Here is a 21,127-nt window from a genome sequence, read left to right on the forward strand (position 1 = left end):
ACCTCTATTAAAAGTTATTATGCACTCCTCATTTAAATGTGTTATAATAGCACGTTTTTCAGTTTTTTTTTTTTAATATTTGAACATTTAATTTATTATTTTCAGTCGAATGCCACCGAAATCCATCAGCACAAATATTTTCTGAACAATTACTAGATATTGGGAATGGTAAAATAGAACTGCAACCAAATACGCAATGCATTTAACTGCCAGACAATTTCTGCACTGTTCTTCAAGGAAAAAATGAATTGATTCAGAGTATTTTTCCAGATATACAGAGTAATTACTTGAATCATAACTGGCTCAGTGATCGGGCTATTTTGGCAGCCAAAAATGTTGATGTTGACGAAATTAACTTCCAAATACAAAAGTTGTTACCAGGCGATCTGATGTCTTTTAAATCAATCGATACTGTTGTTGATGAAAATGATAGTGTAAATTTTCCAATTGAATTTTTAAATTCACTAGATATACTTGGAATGCCACCACATAATCTTCGATTAAAGATTGGTTCACCTATTATTGTCCTGCGTAATTTGAATCCACCTCGATTATGCAACGGTACGCGTTTGGTCATCAAAAAGATCACCGGAAATATACTTGAAGCTGCCATTTTAACTGGAAAGTTTAAAGGAGAAGTCGTTCTGTTGCCACGTGTTCCGATGATACCATCAGAATCTACGATACCCTTCAAAAGGTTACAGTTTCCAATTCGTTTAGCTTTTGCCGTGTCTATAAATAAGTCTCAAGGCCAAACAATGTCCATTTGTGGTTTAGATTTGGAAAATCCATGTTTTTCTCATGGGCAACTATATGTTGCATGCTCACGTGTAGGAAAACCGTCAAATCTATTTGTGTTAGCTAAAGACAGGTTAACCAAAAATATTGTGCACCGATTAGTGCTAAATTAAATTGAAATTAAAAGTATTTATAATTCAAAATAATAAAGATTAATGTCAAAGATTTAAAACTATCTGCCTTACCTATCTCATTTATAAGTTTAAGTGTTACGTGTTTTTTACTAACAACTTTGTAATGTACTCATTTGTTACAAACTTGAATACAAAAAATAAAGAAATCTTAATTTTTTTTTTGTATTGATTTTTACTCAATATCAACGGTAGTAGAAAATCAATCATGGAGGTCCCCATGTATTTTTACAAATGGCATCTGTGTAAAAAGGCATGGTGGTCCCCATGACTGGTGTTCTCCTACCGTTTCCCTTGAATAGTTTGCTACTATGTAATATAACAAAAACTTTAGCCACAGCAACATGTGGCCGGGTCTGCTAGTACTTTATAAAAAAGAATGTTTTATCTACTTGAATATATGTACTGGTCTGTTAGTATGACTTGTCGAATAGATGAGAATTCATAGATCTACAAGATAACCAAGTTCTCCTGAATAGTTCAATTTTCAATTCTTTATTGCGATTAAAAACATTGCCTTTTTTTTACTTACAAGTATATTTTTAATATTTTCTTGAAGTTAATTTCTATCGAGTTTTTGGATTACGTTTATATTCTCACATTAGAAGCGATCTCCACTACTTGATAAATGAAAACCATGTGACAAAAAACTTCATTTCACCAAGAGCAGAGTTGGGCGCATACAATTCGGCACGAAAATGTAAGATAATGTAAAGGATGGTAGATATGTGAAAGTTCTATTAAAATACCATATAGATATAGTAATAAAATTAAAATCATAATAATATCAAGTATAAAAAAAGCGAGTTTATAAGCCTTTTTAAAAGAAATTTATAAGCTGAAATTTTATTTTTTGAAAAGTGCTGGTACTCTCTCATTTTTTTTGTTTTGTTTTGTTATTTTTCTCTGAAAGAGAGTTATAAATTCTTCATTATATCTCTTTGCTAAAAAGATATAATCAACAAAACATGTATCATAAACTTCAACAGTATGAAGTTTATGATACAAAACATGTATCATAAACTTACTTCATACTTCATACTGTACAAGACCCAAATATTACAGAATGGAGGCATAGAATTAAACTAATTAAGGATGATGGCTGAGAAAAATAGAGAGATTTTGGTGTTTTAAGAGTCGGTTAGATAAAACCAAACAGTTCTCTATTTCAGATTTGTATTATAGACTTGATAGTCATTTCTGTAAATTTTTCATTTATTGTATTAGTTACAGCTGCCAATTGTTAACTACGCAGATCAGACAATTGCCTATAACTTTGGTAACTCGAATTTTATTTCGGTATCTTCAAATATATGTATTTTTTTTATTTCATTTAAATAATTTCTCATAAATTAACGTAAATTATTTTATTTGAAATATAAAAATAAAAATTTTGTAAGTATAAAGGCCATGCAATTCAGCTTATTCCCATTCAAATCAAGTATTTTTTGAATTTTAAAACATTATTAAAATATTATTCCCTATTAATTATCGTTCGCAAGGTTTATGTTATATGATAATTCTTAAATTTAAAAAAATAGTGCACGCTTATATAATTAAATATCACTTAAATTGTGCTAAAGTTTTGCCTTTGATTTTTTTTTACGATTTTGATCAAAATTATTTTAGAATTTTGACTGCGAATCTTATAATGCTTAATTATATATATTGTTACGAAATTTCCGGGTTCGTTTGGATAGTGGAAGTTATATGGTGTGGAGAACGCTCAATCAGCAGGCGGCAGTAGAAAAAAACAACGACGTTTATTTACACGAAGACACACAGGACAGCACAAAGACGACAACTATATACAGCACGGAGAAGACAATTATCTTCAGCCGAGACGTGCATACAACAAGACTATACTGCAGACAGTAGCGCACAGCTTAGTTCAGCACTAGCTTGACTCCGTCGCTGCTCTGCTAATCTCTGGAAGACTTGTTCTTCACCGTCGATTCCGACTACTCCCGCAGCTGCAGACTGCCTACTTTTATAGGTCTCAGGGGGTGGGGCTAGAAGCTTCTCAACCAATCAGGAACGTTCGAGGCGTATCTCGGTTCCTACTGGACGGATCTGGAAAATTCTCGATGTTTCGGGTATAATCTATTTGGCGCCAAAGTCGCCAAGTTCGTCGCCAAGCTCTGGGACCTCCGATGTCCAATACAGATTACTGTAAAACTATCTTTCTGATGATGGAACCAACTATGCTGGGAAGCAGCATCACAGATTCGAAACAATATATAAGCGAAAAACAAAATTCTTTAAGATTCTTAAATATAAAAAATCTTAAATATAAAAATTCTTTTGAAGGTTATTCTTATATTTTAGTATTTTAATTTGCTAATTTAAGCGCCTTATATAAATTCTAAATTAAAATCAATTAAAAAATGTTTGTTTTCAGCGGAAAAAGGGCCCCAAATTTTAAAAAGCTCGAGCATCTTAGAAGACTTAACCTGACCCTGATTAGTCAAGAATACTAGAATATAATATTTTGAATTCACAATACTAGAATTTATCAAGAATATTCGTTTTGATTTGAAACGAATCAATCGAGATAATTTATTCTTTTAATTTATTTTTATTTTTTTTCTGTGCTTTTTCAGGGTATGCTTCAGTACCACGTGGTGAATCCTTCCATTACTTTAAGCCGCCTCTTCAGATTCATGTCACACATGAAAACAAACTTTGCACTGGAAGATTATCTGATCAGCGACACCTCTTTAGAACAGATATTTTTGACTTTTGCTCGAGCCCAGAGAGCTTCAAGTGAATAAGCAGATAAATCGGAGATTGCCAAGAAGAAAAATTGTTTTATAAAAAGGAAATGGTTATTCTTCTAGCGGAATTTAAGACTGCACTGAACCATTATTGTATTCCTGTGTTTCTCCCAGTATTACTATTGTATATATGTATAAAATGCAATATGCTATTTATTGAAGCAATTTTCTTTTAATAAGAAATTTTTAATGTTATTTATTTTCTCAAAAATTACATAAAACTTCGGAAATTTCAATTTACTTAATAAATGGTTTTAACACACTTTGTTAATGTCTAACTGAATGATTTGTCATTGAATGCATGTTTCAATTTTTAATAATAATTAATTATAAATACATGTTATGCTGTTATGTTTATTACATGACTTTTATCATTTTTCAAAATTTATGGAATTTTAAGCTGTAATTTGAAATATCTTAATTAAAGCAAACAAAAAATGGAATAAGTTATAGTTTAATTATAAACATCATCAGTGACAACCTTAATGAAATTACTTTATAATTAAAGTAGTTGATATTATGTCATTGTTATAAAATTTCTCTTAAGAAATATTCTATTTCTAAATTTTCAGTGGAATCTACATTTTCTGGAGTATTATTAAAACGTCATTGCAGTTCCTAATATTCATTGCTTCAAGCAAGATTTGTATATATTTATTTAAATAAATAAAAACTTAAACATAGGAGATAATAGATACAATTTAAAACCAAAATCAAAGTAACATCCTTAATTTATTAGTGTATTTAATTTTAAAAAAATAGTATTAGCTTTAAATTATATAATTATATAGGTGACTTCTTTCAATCTCCATTTAAAAATATGATCTACAATTGCCAGATCTTAGGTAAAGAGCAGTAGTAGTTCATAAATTTTTAATTCATCAGGTAAAAAATGCTTGAGAATTTAAAATCTTATATATATATATATATATATATATATATATATATATATATATATATATATATATATATATATATATATAATTTTTTGAAAAACTTTTAATAAGAGAGATGGTATCAGAACGTTTTACCTTTATGCTAGAATCATAAACATTCATCAAGAATTTCAACACAAAAATATTTGTTTAAAATAAAAACGAAAACATATTTTAAATTATATAATGGTGCAATTTCTGTGTAAGTACGAAGATTATATTATATCAGTTTGCAAATTCACAATTGATTTCTGAGAGTGTTTTTTCAGATTGATGAATTATTGATTGAAATTTACTGTAATAAAGGTTTCCTTGAAAAAAAAATCAGGATTAGATCCTAATAATTAGTTCTATGACTGTGATAAATATTACTGTTTCATAATCATTGAAGTATTGCAATATTGTATATTTATATATAATATTTTTTTGGTTGAAGCAGAAGAAAGATTTGAAGACATAGATGAGACTTTGTATTTTTAATTTCGCTTTATTCTCTCTCTTCTCTCCCGGGAGACAAACATGATTATTTACAAGAAGGCGCAGCGCGGCACAAAAGCAGAAGGCAAAAAGGGACGAAAAAATGATCACTAGTCTTATATAAGATAGGATTTCCGGTCACAGGTTTCATCCGGTCGTTCCAGATGAAATACATATTTTGACCTCTGATAAGGGCAAAAGTATCACTTTCTCTTGATACGTAGTACTGATGGCGCATTATTTTTACAAATTAAACCGAAAGTGGAATTGGATCACGAAATAAGAGAATATTTTAGAATGAAGTTACGATGGGCTAAATTAAGATAAAGTTTTGGAAATTAATTTGAATTAAATTAAGAGTTTAAAATATCATTACATATATATATATATATATGTAATGATATGAATATATATATATATATATATATATTCTATACATAAAGAGAGGATCATGTTTATTTACACCACTATTTATTGAACAACAACCTGAATGCTATTAATATGTAAAAAATACTTCATGCAATGCCAAAATTCTCTACGTTAATATTTAGAATCAAATAGAATGCTTTCTTTTCAAAAAATGTTTGCAAAATATATTCTCTCATTCTCTCAAAGGCCTATAATTTGCAAATTTAAAGATAAAACTATTCAGAATCTTTTTTTTCCCTTTTAACTTCAGAAATTGTAATAATATCTCTTTAATATTATTTGAATTTAACTACTGCAAATGTAATCGAAAGCTTTATAAAATCTTGCATTTTCTCTTTTACCTGCTTCTAAACTGTGATATTTGTATTTATTTTCTGTATTCTTGATAATTGTTATAATTGAAATATTCTGTGCTAATATAAATGAGAATTATGTTAAAATTGTGATATTTCTCTTAAAAAATTTATAAAAAAAAACAATTATTATCTGTGATATTGCATAATCTTCGATAAATTATAATCATAACAAAGTTATCATCTAAATCCCCATAATATATATTTTTATAAACATAATAAGTGAATAAACTTCTCAAAATACAAATAAATGTGGGGGTGATGGCCAAGCAATAACAAATTCGAGTTAGTTGATATTTGAGAATTTAATGAGTGACAATATAATTAGTTAATGATGAATACACAAATTATGATAAATAAATTGAAGATGACAAATTTACAGGATGACACTACAATAATCAGGTTCAGAGCTAACATAAATGTTCGTCTTTTAACAACACATCGTAATAGTTCGTCTTCACATCGGCCTGTCTTGGCGTCAACTACCAGCAACTCTCGTTTCCTCCGCCAGAGGCACTGCTCAATGGCGGGAATTGAGGCACCTGGCACCACATAAATAAGTCAATAAATTCTACGTTTTGAAACATAGAAAATAATTGTTGGTTAAAAATGGTAATTATCTGTTAAAATTGAAAATAAACTGAATATAGAGACAAGTGATATGGATAAAAATATACCACCAATTTCTTGAAAACTATATCGATGCTGAAATTTGTAAATTCATGATGCAAATGTTTTAAAAGTTAAAATCATTGATTGCATTCCATGGGAAGGAATCATGCGATACTTGAAACTTTTTTTATACTTGATACTCTCGAATTAAATTTAATATTCTTCACTAACAACTACTACGCAACTTGATACGCAAAATCTGTATCGTTCATTGCCTTGCCATTGTCATAACATCACGTTAGTGAAAAGTAAAATGTATTTAATTTTGAAGGAAATAGCAAATTCAAGCGCTCAAAAGCAAATGCTATAACAAAGAATTTGCTAATTTTTTCAGGCAAAATAACCATCTTTATCCTTTATAAAAATTCTTCGAGAATCATAAAAATGTTATTAAGGAAGAAAAATTACGCTTTACTAAAATAAACCATTAATTAATTAAAATTAGAAAAAGTCTTATAGAAATGGTTCTGATAGTTTTTAAGCAATAAGTAGGAGGTTACAATTTCTGATTTCGTTTCCGAAATTTTATAATAGTTTTGAAGTTATTGTCTTTAATGGTACTTGTCATAGACAAGCCCGCTGACGATATCAGCGATTTTAAGCCAAGAGAGCATTTCTTGTTTTTCAGTAGCACCATTTAGGGCCTAGAGTATGTCTTAGCTACTCACACGTCACAGCCCGTTTCACGGGGAGGACATTCATGCATTTCATTCACTCGTCCACAGATCGTAATTTAGATTTCAATCAGAGAACGATCACCTCTGAACCAGTACCCCCAGTGGTATCACTCTCGACATGGAGGAATTTGTGACCACGACGCATTTATACGTGCGCCAACCTCCACACACGCCAAGAGTCTTCGGCCGGCAAGGTTCAAACTCACAACCCAAAGATAGCGAATCCACCGCCCTTCCAACCAAGTTATCCCAGCCTCTCAGTAGTCCCTTCCAACCAAGCTATCCCAGCCTCTCAGTAGTTGGAAGTAAAAAGTCACAATATATGTTTACAGCTGACACAACATGACTATGAGCTTGAGTTGCTGACAGTCTTTCCATATGAACAATAATGATGTCTACAACAAATTTCCAGCGATGTCGTAGGATATTTGATATTGTACAACAAATAAGTCAATTGATTTAAAGACAGATAAAGTGTTTATTTTTCTCGCTGGAATTGGGAAATGTTCTACGACCCTGTAATTATGAGTTGGTCCCAAAGAAGAAGGAATCAATTTATAGCATTCGATATTTCAGAGATTCTTAAAGGAGAAGATCATTTGACCATCAATAGAATTCGTACCGTTTCAAAATTGTGAGAATTCAATATTTTTAAAAGCAAATGTGCACAACGTGTAATGTGCAATTCAATATTGTTAATAATTCGGTGTGTAAATGTATTGTGTACAACACAGGTGTCTACATCGAATGATTATAAATATTTCAAGTTAGTGCTTAAGAAAAATGAATTATGAAAATCTTTTTTAAAACAGCAGTCTATCTTTTAATCTAGCACATAATTTTCGAAGCTAAGATTTAAAATTATTTCCGTATTGTCAGAGTTAATACAATTTGATTTAATTTAGATACTCACTTAAGTACTTTTAATAATATGCTTTTCCTCAACCTATGTATTAAAAAAGGATTTTGTTAAAATTTTCGCCATTTCGTTAAGCGGCATTTTTAAAAATTCTGAATATTACCTTGTGAGTATCGAGCCTGTGTGAATTAGGATCACATATTACTCTTTACCACTCCAGATACTAATGCTTAACGAACTCTCAGGAAATGAAAGGAAATGAATACAAATCATCGAAGAAACGAAAAATAAATTCTTAATTAATTAAAAGGAATAGTATTGATTTTTTTTCATCAGATGAAAGTAGTCTAGCACATAATTTTCGAAGATGAAGCCTATATATATATATCCATCAGATGAAGCCTATATATATATATATAGGCTTCAGTATAAAGGAAAATTAAAATCATTCTCTACTGCAAACGTGAAGAATTCATCAGAATATTATCTTTCTCCATAATATCCTTCATACTTGAATATAAACAGTGAGAGGTATAACGACAAAGGCTGTTATCCCAATGGAGCGAAAAAGTTACAGTTAATGGATATCAAAATACTTGAGGGCTTGAATAAACATGCTTAGATGATGTTTGCTTGCGAGAGCTTGAGACAAAAAAAAGGCAAAAGAAATGTTCCGCTGTTCGATGTTGAGTTTTTTCCAGAACGCATCTCTGTAGACTGTATATTTTGAATATTTTAACAAGATGTGGGAAATATCGCTGTCTTCGTTGCATTTGATGCACAAGGAGTTGCCTGAGAGATTGAACCTGTGAAGAAGACTTGGAGTAAGGATCATTTTACAAATCACACGCACAATAAAGCGAGTTCGCAAATTGTACAGACTAAGTCTATGGCAAAGGATACCGACGTGCTCTGATTGGTTTAAGCCTTGGCATCTTTTCGACAATGTTTTGCACTCATATTAGTGATGTTTTCGCTTATTTGGCTCAAACCTTGTACCTTTCATTAGTTGTATGGAAGATACGAGTGAATATCAAGGCGATCTAATTTTTAATAATATAATTATTTTCTCTAAATATTACTTGTAATACTACTAATACTAATTATTATTAATAATAATAAATATTACTAATAATACTAGTAATACAAGTAACTAATGTTGTTTATGCACAGAAGTATAAAAACTATATGAAAGTAATTACTCAACATATAACGCAGCAATTAAATAATTCTTATTTTTCTATGATTTTCGTGCCTTTATTAGATAATTTATGCAGTCATTGAAACTTGTGGCTGAACGTTTGTTACTTTCCCATCAACTACATATGGAGAGATGATTACTTAATGCCCAAAACGTATAAATATGTTAGCTTTAACGAAATATGTGATTTCGTTGATAATTTTTTTAGTTATATCAAAATAATATTAAGAAGAAACACATACAAAAAAAATATTTTTAATAAATTGTCATTTTTATATTTCCTGAATTAAGGTTTCAGGATTTGATCTTTTCTGCTGTATATGTGTTCCAGATTAATATTACATGTAAACCGTAAAAAATAGAGGGGGGGGATTTACATATTTCATTTATTTTTATAAAAATATATTTCGGTATGGCATCTTTTTGGCAAAACATTGCCAAAAAGATGCCAAGGCTTTGTGGTGACGCTTTATAAGCCAGATAACAGCTACGAGACATGAGAAATTTCTTTTGTCTAGTGGTCTTGTTACTCGGCTACGAACCCAAAGGTTGCGAGTTCGATCCTCGCCTATCGCTAGTAGCAACAGCTTAAACCAATCAGAGCACGTCGGTATCCTTTGCCATAGACTTAGTCTGTACAATTTGTGAACTCGCTACAATAAAATGCTCCTCATATTAGCATATAATAACATACTCACGGCAAAAAATAAATACAGACAGATGAGTTTATGGATTTAGACAATAAATTAGTTAAAGAAATAATGAAATTAGCACCATGGCAAAACAACTATTGCAGGCATTGAAAAAAAAACGCTTAAAGTTTTATTTAAATCCAAAACTATGCAATTAAAAAAATGAAATATATCATTTTCAAATCCTAGCGATCAAAAGAAAATAACTTCATTATTCATTAATATTTTTGCACAAGTCACAAAAAACAAAAATTTTTTCTTCGTGCAAAAGTTTGTTTCAGTGGAATGGAAGATAAACAGAAAAAGTTAATGCATATTTTGAATCTAATGTGTATCATCAAACTTATTCATATGCAGGATTTTGGAGCTTGAAAATCTGAAATATTGAACTTTAAGACTTATATCTGTTTAGATATTAAGGGTGAATTTTTGGTTTTTATTATTTTTGTTGACAGAGTGGAGAAACAATTTTGCAAACACTGTCAATGACAAAATATTAATCGAACAGATATGACGAATTAGGAGTACTCAAGTAAAACAGGCAAGTTATGTAAAATATGTTTGACCTATAAATTCGAAACATGGTATTTCAGGAAACCAAACATTCTAATTAAGAATCTAGGAATTTAAGTACTTTATTTCTGTAAAATAATTTCATGCTGCATGAAGTGGTTTTATAAATATAATTGCTCACAAAAACTAGTATGAGAGAATTTGCCATGTACCATTTATTTTACAACAATTTTATCTAAAATAAAAGCATTATTCATTTATTAATTATCATAATAATATTGCTTATACTTTTTGGAAGTTTATACTTTAATGATATGCTTAATAAGCATAGGAATTAGTTTTTACTTTTCTTCAAATATTTCTAAAAATTACTGTAATCCTAATAGCTTTATTTCTATTTAATTAAATTTCAGTGTTTATTTATAATTTTATTTGATTTCTTATATTAAAGCAATTTACATGAAACTGTAATTAAAATACTACAAATATTTCAAAGAGTTTTGGTTCCTTATTGCCAATAAGTGGCATGTGCTTATATAAATATTTGCAAAATGGTGAAATCTTTTGGATCAATTTTCCATTTTTGTACGCCCATTAACTGCGCCTTATTTTTTATTATTAGTCTTATAAATATTTAACGTCACTTTAAGAAGGTGAATTCCATTTATAAATACAGAACATTGAAAGTGAAGTGTTGGAAAAATATTTCCGATATACAGAATACATTTTTAGAAAATGGACCAGGAAAGTGGAATTGGATCAAGAAATAAGAGACCATTTTAGAATTAAGTTTATATGGGTTAAATAAAGATAAAAATTAGAAAATTAATTAACATTTAAATTAGATTTTAAAATTTTAATTACATATATATATGACAATGTAATGACATATGCAGTTATACGGAACGGTCACTAAATTGAAAAATTAGCCACTGAATTCAATGAATTTATAATATCTGACTAAATTTTGCGTTCTTAACGTTATTTTACATATAGAATGAGTTCCGAAAGGCCTCTGCAAAATTGAAAAAATTAATCGGGCGTATTGAAATATACCATTTTTACTTATAACAGAGAGTTCAAGCAAAAGAATAGGATGCACATAAAATTACACTACATAGATTTAATAAAATACAAATTTACAATAACAAAACAACACAAGTGCATGCGAAACTTGTATAGCTTCAGATGGCAACATTTCGAACACCTTCATTAATTATTACAAACCTTCGCTGTCGATGCTACCTCCTATTTGCCAGGGCCATGGTGGCCTGGTGACAAGGCCTCAAATTCGGAACCGTATGGTTTCAAGTTTGAAAACCGATTCCAACGAAGAACGGTCGTGTAAGTTGGTCCGGTGCACTCTAAATTCGTCGGGGCCAAACGTCTTCCGCTGATGTGGTGCGGAAGTATGGAGAGGGGTTGCCAGCTTAGGTGTCCGACAGCTGTTCAAAATTACGAGGTCCGTCCCAAAATAGCCCTAGTCTTGCTTTAAAACGGGACGTTTATATAACTAAACTAATCCTACTTGGCACCATCATTTCTGTCGTGCTGCGTACGACACGCAATGCTGATATTCATGGAGCTGAGTTGGTATACTGTAGTATTACTGTTTGTGTTCTTCAAATATCTGTTTTAAATTATATTTGGGGTATCTTTAAGTTTCACTTAATTCACTACAAGAACTCATTGTAGCACCCCACTCTTTTTCTTTTCCGACCCCTATGTAAAAACAAATGATTTCTGTAAACTTGGCCAGTACTAAAAGTCTGTAAATGCCCTTCAGGAATACTATGAATAATTAGAAGAAAATTTCATATAATCCCGAATTAGCTAGCATAAAATTGATATCAATAATGTAAAAGCTGTTTCGCCTGGTTAGAGGTTTGAAATTCCTTTAAAATACAACTTTTGGACACATTTTCAAATGAACATATTGCTGATACAGAATGTTTTTTGAAAGTATAAATTTTAAAAATATACTGTAAATGTTCATTATTTAACTGTGGCTGCTTCTTTTTCAGCAATTTACATCTGTCAGCGTTGCAAAATGGTAGAAACTAATAGATGGCGACAGTTCCTTGTTCTGCTGTACAAAGGATTGCTTCTCCGGAAGCGTCATTTTATCGTGACGTTCTTCGAAACAATCTTCCCTATTCTCATTGCCTCCATACCTTGCATGATTAAATCAGAAAAATCCATTTCATACATGGAGAAAGATTCTAACGAGTCCCATTGGATTAATCAGACTACGTATCCTGCATTTGATCCGTACACGATCGCCGAAAGAACCCATAACCTCACAAGTAAAAGTCTGGATTTTTTCTACGCGCCTTCAAGTGATCTCACAAGCCCTTTTATAAACGATTCTATAGCGACTTTTAAATCAAAAACAAATTTTCAAGGTATCCTGAGTGAGTAAAACTTTTTTTTCATATTCAAATCAGTGTTTTATATTAAAAGAATAATGATATATACACTGCTGGCCATTAAAATTGCAACACCAGGAAAGAATGATCTGACGAACTTCAAAATCCCATGAAAGGAAGAGGCTGGGATATGCAAATGATTGGTATTTCAGCGCACTTAGACTACGGAGGTGGGAGAAACGACATTTGAAGCACTGCATAAAAGAAAAATAGTGTAGTGAATTCCTCATTGAGAAAGTGCTTTGTAAGGTTGAAGTTTGCACAAAATATCGTGTTAGGCCTCGAATAATAAGAAGAGATGCTTATCAGCCAGTTTCAAAATTCTGTAGATTCAGGATCGTTGCCTATTGACAGTGTGGATTATAGTTTTGTGATATCACAAATCGAACTGGTCGAGATCCAACCACTGTCATGCAAATATAGAAAAAAAAGGGTTGTTGAGGGTCCTACTGGGCGGCATGCAGTATAACAACATCCTCCCATAACTAACACCCAAGAGGACAGACATATTGTGAAGCCTGACCTGCAAAACCGTAAAACCACATCACGGACTATTAGTCAGGAAATGGGCATGTTCGCAGCACGCCCAGTATCCACTGTCACGGTATGAAGACGTTTGCAGCAGCATGGACTGCGACCATTACTTCGGTTTCCCTTGGCAATGCAGCATAGAGAGAGACGGTGCTCTGGTGCACTGAACGACAAAGCTGGATACATGAGTGACACGATATCGTCTTTTCAGACGAGTCTCGGCTCTGCGTGCAGTATTTTAATGACCGTATACGTGTCTTGTGGGTCCGAGGAGACCGCAAGTCGCCAGTGTGCATTCGATATCGGCATAGGGGTCAATACCTGGTGTGATGGTTTGGGCAGCCATTGAGTACACGACACGCACATCTCTAATTTGGATCGACGGTAATCTGAAGGCATATTCTAATTTCGTAATTATCTTAATCGAAGGCATTTCATTTCTAACATCGTAAGACCAGTGGTTGTGTCCGATCTTCGAGGTCAGCTAAACACCAAGTTTCAACCAGATAAAGCAATATCACATATTGCACGTCGTGTTCTGACCTTCCTCGATACACAGGGTGTTCGATCATTGTCCTGGCCTCCACGGTCTCCAGATCTGTGAGCGATTGAAAATATCTGGTCATAGGTTGCTGAGAGACCGGCCCGCCACCCATCTCTAGATAATGCGGTTGATGAAGTGCGGCATAGACTTGAAGCAGCATGGAATGAGTTGTTCGTTTCTGTCATCCAAGCCCAGATCCACTCCATGCCTAACCGGGTAATGCCAGTATTAGCTTCCAGGAGTGGTAGCCGTTTCTACTAATTTCACACCCAAATATCTTACAAATTTATTCTGTTTGTCTTCGTGCCATAATGTTTAAGTGCAGTAAATATCTTTTTTGTATTTGCTTTCTTTCATGGTGTTGCAATTTTAATGACGAGCTGTGTAGTTTTTAAACAAGTAGTGTAAAAAAGACTCCTAATGAATTAATGATAAAAATATGTAATAAAATAATTAGATACTAAACGCCTTCGGTAACTATACCTTTACCCATCATTCATATAATTAAAATAATAAGTAAAGCCATATAATCAATTCTCCTGCAACAATTTCGCTAATTTTTGTTTCATATGAAAGCTATTACTTCAATGTTTATACAGCGAAAATAAAAATACGACACTATTCTTCAACCTCAGTCACCATATCGATTTTATCTGTTTTTATTTTCTCGTTTACGAAGTACAGAGAAAGCATCGTAATCGTAAAAAAAATTCAAATTTGAGATTTTAATATATCTCCATGTTTATACTTCCCTGAATTCAAAAGCATATTTTTGGCATTATGGCTATCTCTGTCGGTTTATGATAAAGATAATTCAAAAATGCTTTGAGCTAGACTGTTGAAATTTGGTATGAAATGATAAATGAAATTTTTTACACAAAATGTGCAGATTTTTTAATCAAATTTGGGCAAAATCTGTTCAGAAAAAGTCTGTCTGTCCGGCTGTCCGATTATAGGTTAACACGATAATTGTAAATCGAAGAGAGTTTCATAAAGACATCTATTGGATTTTTAATCAATACGACAAGGGCTTGAACATCTCTTGTCATGTATTTCTAGAAGCATATAAATACAGAAGCAACAGCACAAAAATGCAGTGACTTCAATATATCAAAAGTCAAATAAAAAGCTGTTGATATTTTGAAATTTGAGAATGCACCCCTAAATGAATCATTTTAGGCGCAATACATAAAAATTAATGAAAAGGGAAAATCACTCGTAGGTATAAGAGGAAATTTCGCAGTTCGCCAATAAAATTGTTTTTTTTTCATTCGATTTACACTAAAATTAAAGTATGTTGCAATTAAAAAAATTTTAAACTCTCATTTTGCTTTTTTTACGCGTTAAAGATTAATTTCTCAAGTTAAATATGTATGCAAAATATGTAGAAACACTTTAAGTCAATAACAAAAAGTTTATTTCAATAACAATATTACTTTTTAAAATTAAATAAAAATTCAAAATTTAATTTTAACATTAGAAAGTCAAAAGTTTGTTGGCTGATAATTTCGAAACGAATTAGCCAAGATTAATAAAAATTGGTTTCCGGAAAAAACTTTTGGCGTAGTTTTAAAATTTTATGAGAAAACTGGAGGTTTAAGTGTGAAATTTTGAAGTTTGTTTTTATTTCAATATATATAGAAGCTCCCTTACGAAACTTTTAATTAAAAATTCTTTAAGAGTACATTTGTCTCTTCTAATGTTGAGTGATGAATATAAAATATGATTCAGTGATCCTATTAAATTTTTACTCCTATTATTTAATTTAAGTATTAAATGAAAACTGCCTATTGAAATGAAGGAAAATACATCTCCACCTTTTAAAATCCCTGAAGTGCAATATTTAAATCCTTAAAACTTTAATTAACTAGCAATATTAAAACTTTTATCATGTCTGATACGGCAGATATTATTTTTCAAGAAATTTTCTTAGAACAGAGACAACATTACCAAAATTTTATTCCCTGTTTATACAAACGGGTCAAGATCAGCTGCTCATGTCTCTTTTGCTGTTGTTTTCCCTCATACAGTTTCTTTTTTTAAACTTCACCCATCCTGTTCAGCTTTTACTGCAGAAATAAGTAGTCTTTTATATGCTTTAGAAGAAATTTATAATATCCCGGATAAAAATTTTATCATCTATATGGGGAGTCTGTGAATGTTTTACATTCTCTAATATCATGTTATCCTCATCTTAGTCCTCATACCTTGGTTTTAAAGGTCTTAGATGTTTTTAATAAACTAATTCTTCGTAGTTACACTATTTTATTCTGTTGGATACCATCCCATGTCGGAAATTTAGGCAAAGAAGAGGCAGACAAGGCTGCCAAACTGGCGACTAATTTAATCGCTACTACTATTCCGGCGAGCGACATAAAGAAACCCATTAAAATGCCTCTTTATTCTAAATGGCAGAGGCAGTGGGACCTGGAGACAAACTACAAATTTCATGTTATCGAATCCCATGTGCAACCTTGGCCGTTATTACCGAACAGAAAAGCAACTCGCTTACGCATTAGATTCAGCCATATTCACTTGTTACTAGGTGAACAACCACCTCTATGTTCGAAATGTCATTGACAAATGTCTGTCCAATAAATATTGTCAGATTGCCCGAATTTCAATACCCAGCGTTTACTGTTTTTTCAAAAGTCTTGCATTTCATTATCTTTCCTGCTTGATAAGATGCCTCATATCCAACTCTTTGCATTTTTAAAGTCCATAAAGTTTTATCCCTTTATTTAAATCTTAATTACCTTTTAGAGTTTTTTCTCAAATTCCCTTCGATAACTGTTTGAAAATGTTATAATTTTACCTATTGTTTGGAACAGAACAGCTAGCATAAGGGCTCTTGAGCCAGAAAATCCCATACAAACAAACATTCTTTTGAAATGACTATTAAGGCTAATTCACCTTAAATTAAGTAAGGAAATATAAGAATTTGACTTTATATTACAACTACCGTAACAATGCACCGCATTTAATAATTAGTTTGATATCTTCAATGATAATCCTTCTGTAAACTTTTAGCTCCGAAAGGTTTTGATACAGAAGAAGAGATGGTGAATTATTACGTCCATCAAAAAGGAGACAACGTTGATTACCTTACGATTGGAACAGTTCTGAGAAATTTTCAGAATGTTTTCCCTACATCTTTGACTTATAAGATTCGATATGGCGGTGGCTATTCTGGGCCAAAGTTTTCAACGAATATGAAGTACAGAGTGAAGGGCCCTCATGACAAAAACGGTATTATATGTTTGAAATCTTTATACGTAATTAATTATTCTTTTAACGCCAACGTTAACATTTTTTAAATGTAATTTAAGGGTGTCTGGGGCACAAAAATTGTCGAATTTTTAAATAAAAGATTTTTTACCTCCCCCCCCAAAAAAAATTCTGTTTTTTTATGCTTAACCCTTAACTAGGGAAGTGCGGTATCCCAGACCACTAAGGATGGACTTTCGGTCACCCTTATTCTATTTTTAGCTCAATCGAATGAATTGACCCGGTAAGTTCCTGTTTCGTGGCCTTCACTGCACGTGCACTTTTTCAACCGGTTTCGGAAGATGCTTTTAAAAATATATCAGCAATTTCTTTGCTCGACGTCTGTGAGACCGTACCTCCTTTTCAGTGTTCCAGTATTGCACAAGACTTAGCAGATGGCTCTAGAACTTGGTTCTCGAAATTTCACCAAACCTACTGATCTCCTTATGAAGCAAAGCTTCAGAGACTTTTAAATAAAGCAGAAAATGATTTTGGTTATCAGGATAATTGTACAGAAGATTTTTCGATGAAAGTTCGCATTCCACTGACTCTAATATGTGTATTCAAATATAATAAATTTTTCTAGTGATATTTTATTTTGAAAAATTTCTAAAATATATTAATATACCAAGATAAATGTCTACAGAATTTACAAGCTGATTTTTATATTAGTACTTCACCTTATGTTTAAAATGTCCTCGAAAACCGGGCAACCAATGTTCACAACTTTCTGCGTAGAAATGATGGCCATGAAAAGAGAGTCAATCTCATTGTCAAACATAATTGTTGATTTTTCCATCAGATAGTTTTCTATATACCTTTGTGTAGTGAAAAAATAAATATGATTTAAAAAGTAATATATTTTTTCAAGAATATTATTTGTTGTAATATGATATTAGAGAAGAAAATATATGTTCAAATGCAATTGCTTTTTTCAACGATAATATATTTTGAAAAATTTCTAAAGCATATTTATATATCAAGAAAAATATCTGTAGAATATATTGGCTGATATTTATACTAATACTTTCATTAGAAAATTTAATTTTAGCATAAAGGACCTAGGACCTAGACCGCACCTCCCCAGTTAAAGGTTAAAATGACTTTTGAATGATGTTTCTATCTTAACTATAACGAGAGGTATAATTATTTTGTGATGTGTTGTTTTGAAAATCTAGCACTCAGACAAGTCTTGTCATGCTCTACGAACACTAGTAGACAATGGAAAGAAATGGGGTGTAACAGCCGGTTGGAAAAAAGAACGGAAGCCTGGGTGACACAACTATAAAAAAATTACGAAAGATTACCGTATCTCCATAATTAAAAATAAAAACAGAATAGAGATATTAATACTATTCTGCAACACTGCAGCTACATAAAATCTAAATGAAAACACACAACATGGCCTAATGGGCCTGAATCTTGGTGCTTCTTTAATCGAGCCCCGGCTCTGTAACAAAACCCTGCTACTCACAAGACAGCCATTAAAACTCTTCAATGCAAAGATGTTATCGCCAAAATGATGCCAATTTTTTAAAGGCTAGATTCAAGTAATCTGTTAAAAAGGTGTTCAAATTTTAAATATGGTTATCTCAACCATGCGTTTTAACCAAGATTTCTTGCATTCGAATTGTTATAAGTCAAGAACCTATAAAGATTAAGGAGTAAAATTTGGAACATATCTTTTTTAAACATTTTACTTTAATTCCGATTCAGCAAATTTGAAAAAAATGTTTACTTAAAAAAATATGACTTTTTTAAAAGTATCTTAGAATTTTTAGAAATTTCCCTTCAAATATTTTTCGTTTTCTATTGAAGTAATATATTTTTTAATTGTTGAATCTCTTATATTTGTGTCCGATTTTTTTTTAAAACTTAAAAATTGACCAATAATATTTAGAGTTTTAGAGAATTAAAATCATCTCGCTTTTTCTTTAAAAAATTAATTTTAAAATTGAAATTTTTTAAATATTTTTATGTTGTAATTTTTCATATAAGTTAAATGGTTAATTTACAAATAGTACAAAAAATGTCAAGATTCTAAATTAATAATCATTTTTTAATGTGTCCCGACCCCCTTGATGCATTATTTCATTTAATTTTGCAGTTTATTGAGAATAATAGTTAAATTTCCACTCCTCATTCCACCCCTTTTATATGAAAGTCCTTAAAACTTTTCTTGCCTACGAATGACTCTGTAACATTTGTATTTAAAAAAAATTATTTGTATATTTAGTATATGGATATTTATTTAAAATAAATGCAATAGTTATTTTTTAACTTATTTCTTTGTGTCAAAAGATATCATTTTGCTTCAACTTTTACTTGGTTTTGAACGATTGGTTAATATGCCTTAGGACACGATGGATCTTTAATCTAAAGTTTCGAATCGGTAAATCCTGAAGGGGAGATCCTGAGAATCGCTCCAATCCTAAGAAAGTAAATTAGACTGTTTTTCGGAAAATCAGAAATTCTCGACTACAGAAAGTTAGGAGCTAGATTTCTGGTCATATTTGGACCATAATCACTCCTGAATAAAGGATCATTTTACATTCGAAATATAGAAAAAGAATTGCAATCGCCAAATTCGAGATTTTGATGAATCTCCATCTTTTAGACTTTCCCGAGTTCGAAAAAACCTCGCCAAGGATCACGCCATAGATTCAGTAAATATGCCAAATTCAAGCGAAAGCTCAATATTTCGTAATTGTTGCACGGTAAAGCCAGGATAGGCGTTTTCTGGAATAACACCATTATTAGAGAGGATGTGAGAAACTTTGTGGGGGGACCACCCTCGCTGGTGTTCTTACAAGCTCAAATGAATTTACATTTCCAGATTACCTTACAACCTACTTTCTTGCTTGGCAGTCGGCGATAGAGGAAACATTCATCCAAAGGAAGGCTACGGAGCATGGTAAAGTCACAGAACTAAAGAATTTTAAAGTGAGTGTCTCCCATTTTATATCTTGAAAGCTAAGTTCTATAGTTTCTCAGCAAAATCATCCATCGTTTCTTTTTTTTCTTCTTTTGGCCGTCATATTTTTAGATCTGGATGCGGAAGTTTCCTTATCCCCAGCGCAAAGATACCCAGATTATTGTAACCTTAACTGTTATTACCCCATGGGTATTGTCTTTCGGATATTTAATTTTCGTCATGAACATGGTGAGAAGAATTATTGAAGAGAAAACTACTAGGTCTAAAGTAAGTTAAAGGAGAATGTTTCTTTTTAAGCTAGAACCCCCTTTCGGTAGCCATAATTAATTTCTCGTGTATGTAGTATACAAAGAATATTGCAAAAATACGATTTCGAAGTCCTTGAATCCGAATCTGAGTATCTGAGTCCAAAAAAATACAATTTTGGAATTATGTTTTTCTGTCTGTACTTTGGTACATGAACACAGAATTCCTAAATTTCTAACAAATTTTGGAAGAAATCCGTCTATAAGAAGTCTAGTGGCAAGAATGCAGGTAGCTACAAAACGTAAAGAATTAGATAGATAAAATTAGATTGACAAGTTTGGCACCGATAATGAAGAACCTTATCAAATCTAGAATTAAATCCGTCGAGGTTTTGACAGTCTGTACCTTTGAATGCATGCAAATGCCACAGTTCTAAAACGTTACAACTTAGCTAAATGATATTTGATTCTCAGGTTTAACTAGCCAAGTGTAGATCTTTATTGAATTTTTTAAACAAATTTGTCAATACGTACTTTCGAATGCATGTAAACGGAATAATATAAAAGCACAATGACTGAAATAAATGGAATTTGGTGTATAATCTATTAATTAGCATTGTAGGTCATTATTAAATTTTACTTTCAATCAGTTCGGAAAAAAG

General features: G+C 31.4%; 2 protein-coding genes across 2 annotated transcripts in view; both read left to right on the forward strand.

The window, feature by feature from the left end:
- The window catches only part of LOC129965771 (phospholipid-transporting ATPase ABCA1-like), a 48,779-nt gene extending 44,821 nt beyond the window's left edge, over positions 1-3,958 (forward strand). Inside the window, exon 23 of the mRNA XM_056079946.1 lies at positions 3,533-3,958. Coding sequence (XP_055935921.1) covers positions 3,533-3,703 — 171 coding nt within the window. The 3' untranslated portion in view covers positions 3,704-3,958. The remainder of the gene's footprint in view (positions 1-3,532) is intronic.
- Positions 3,959-7,367: 3,409 nt separating this feature from the next.
- LOC129966434 (phospholipid-transporting ATPase ABCA1-like) overlaps positions 7,368-21,127 on the forward strand; it is a 59,125-nt gene continuing 45,365 nt past the window's right edge. Inside the window, exons 1-5 of the mRNA XM_056080858.1 lie at positions 7,368-7,554; positions 12,539-12,820; positions 17,049-17,267; positions 20,122-20,228; positions 20,332-20,487. Coding sequence (XP_055936833.1) covers positions 7,368-7,554; positions 12,539-12,820; positions 17,049-17,267; positions 20,122-20,228; positions 20,332-20,487 — 951 coding nt within the window. The remainder of the gene's footprint in view (positions 7,555-12,538; positions 12,821-17,048; positions 17,268-20,121; positions 20,229-20,331; positions 20,488-21,127) is intronic.

Source organism: Argiope bruennichi, chromosome 4 (genome assembly GCF_947563725.1).
Source record: "Argiope bruennichi chromosome 4, qqArgBrue1.1, whole genome shotgun sequence".
Lineage (NCBI taxonomy): Eukaryota > Metazoa > Arthropoda > Arachnida > Araneae > Araneidae > Argiope > Argiope bruennichi.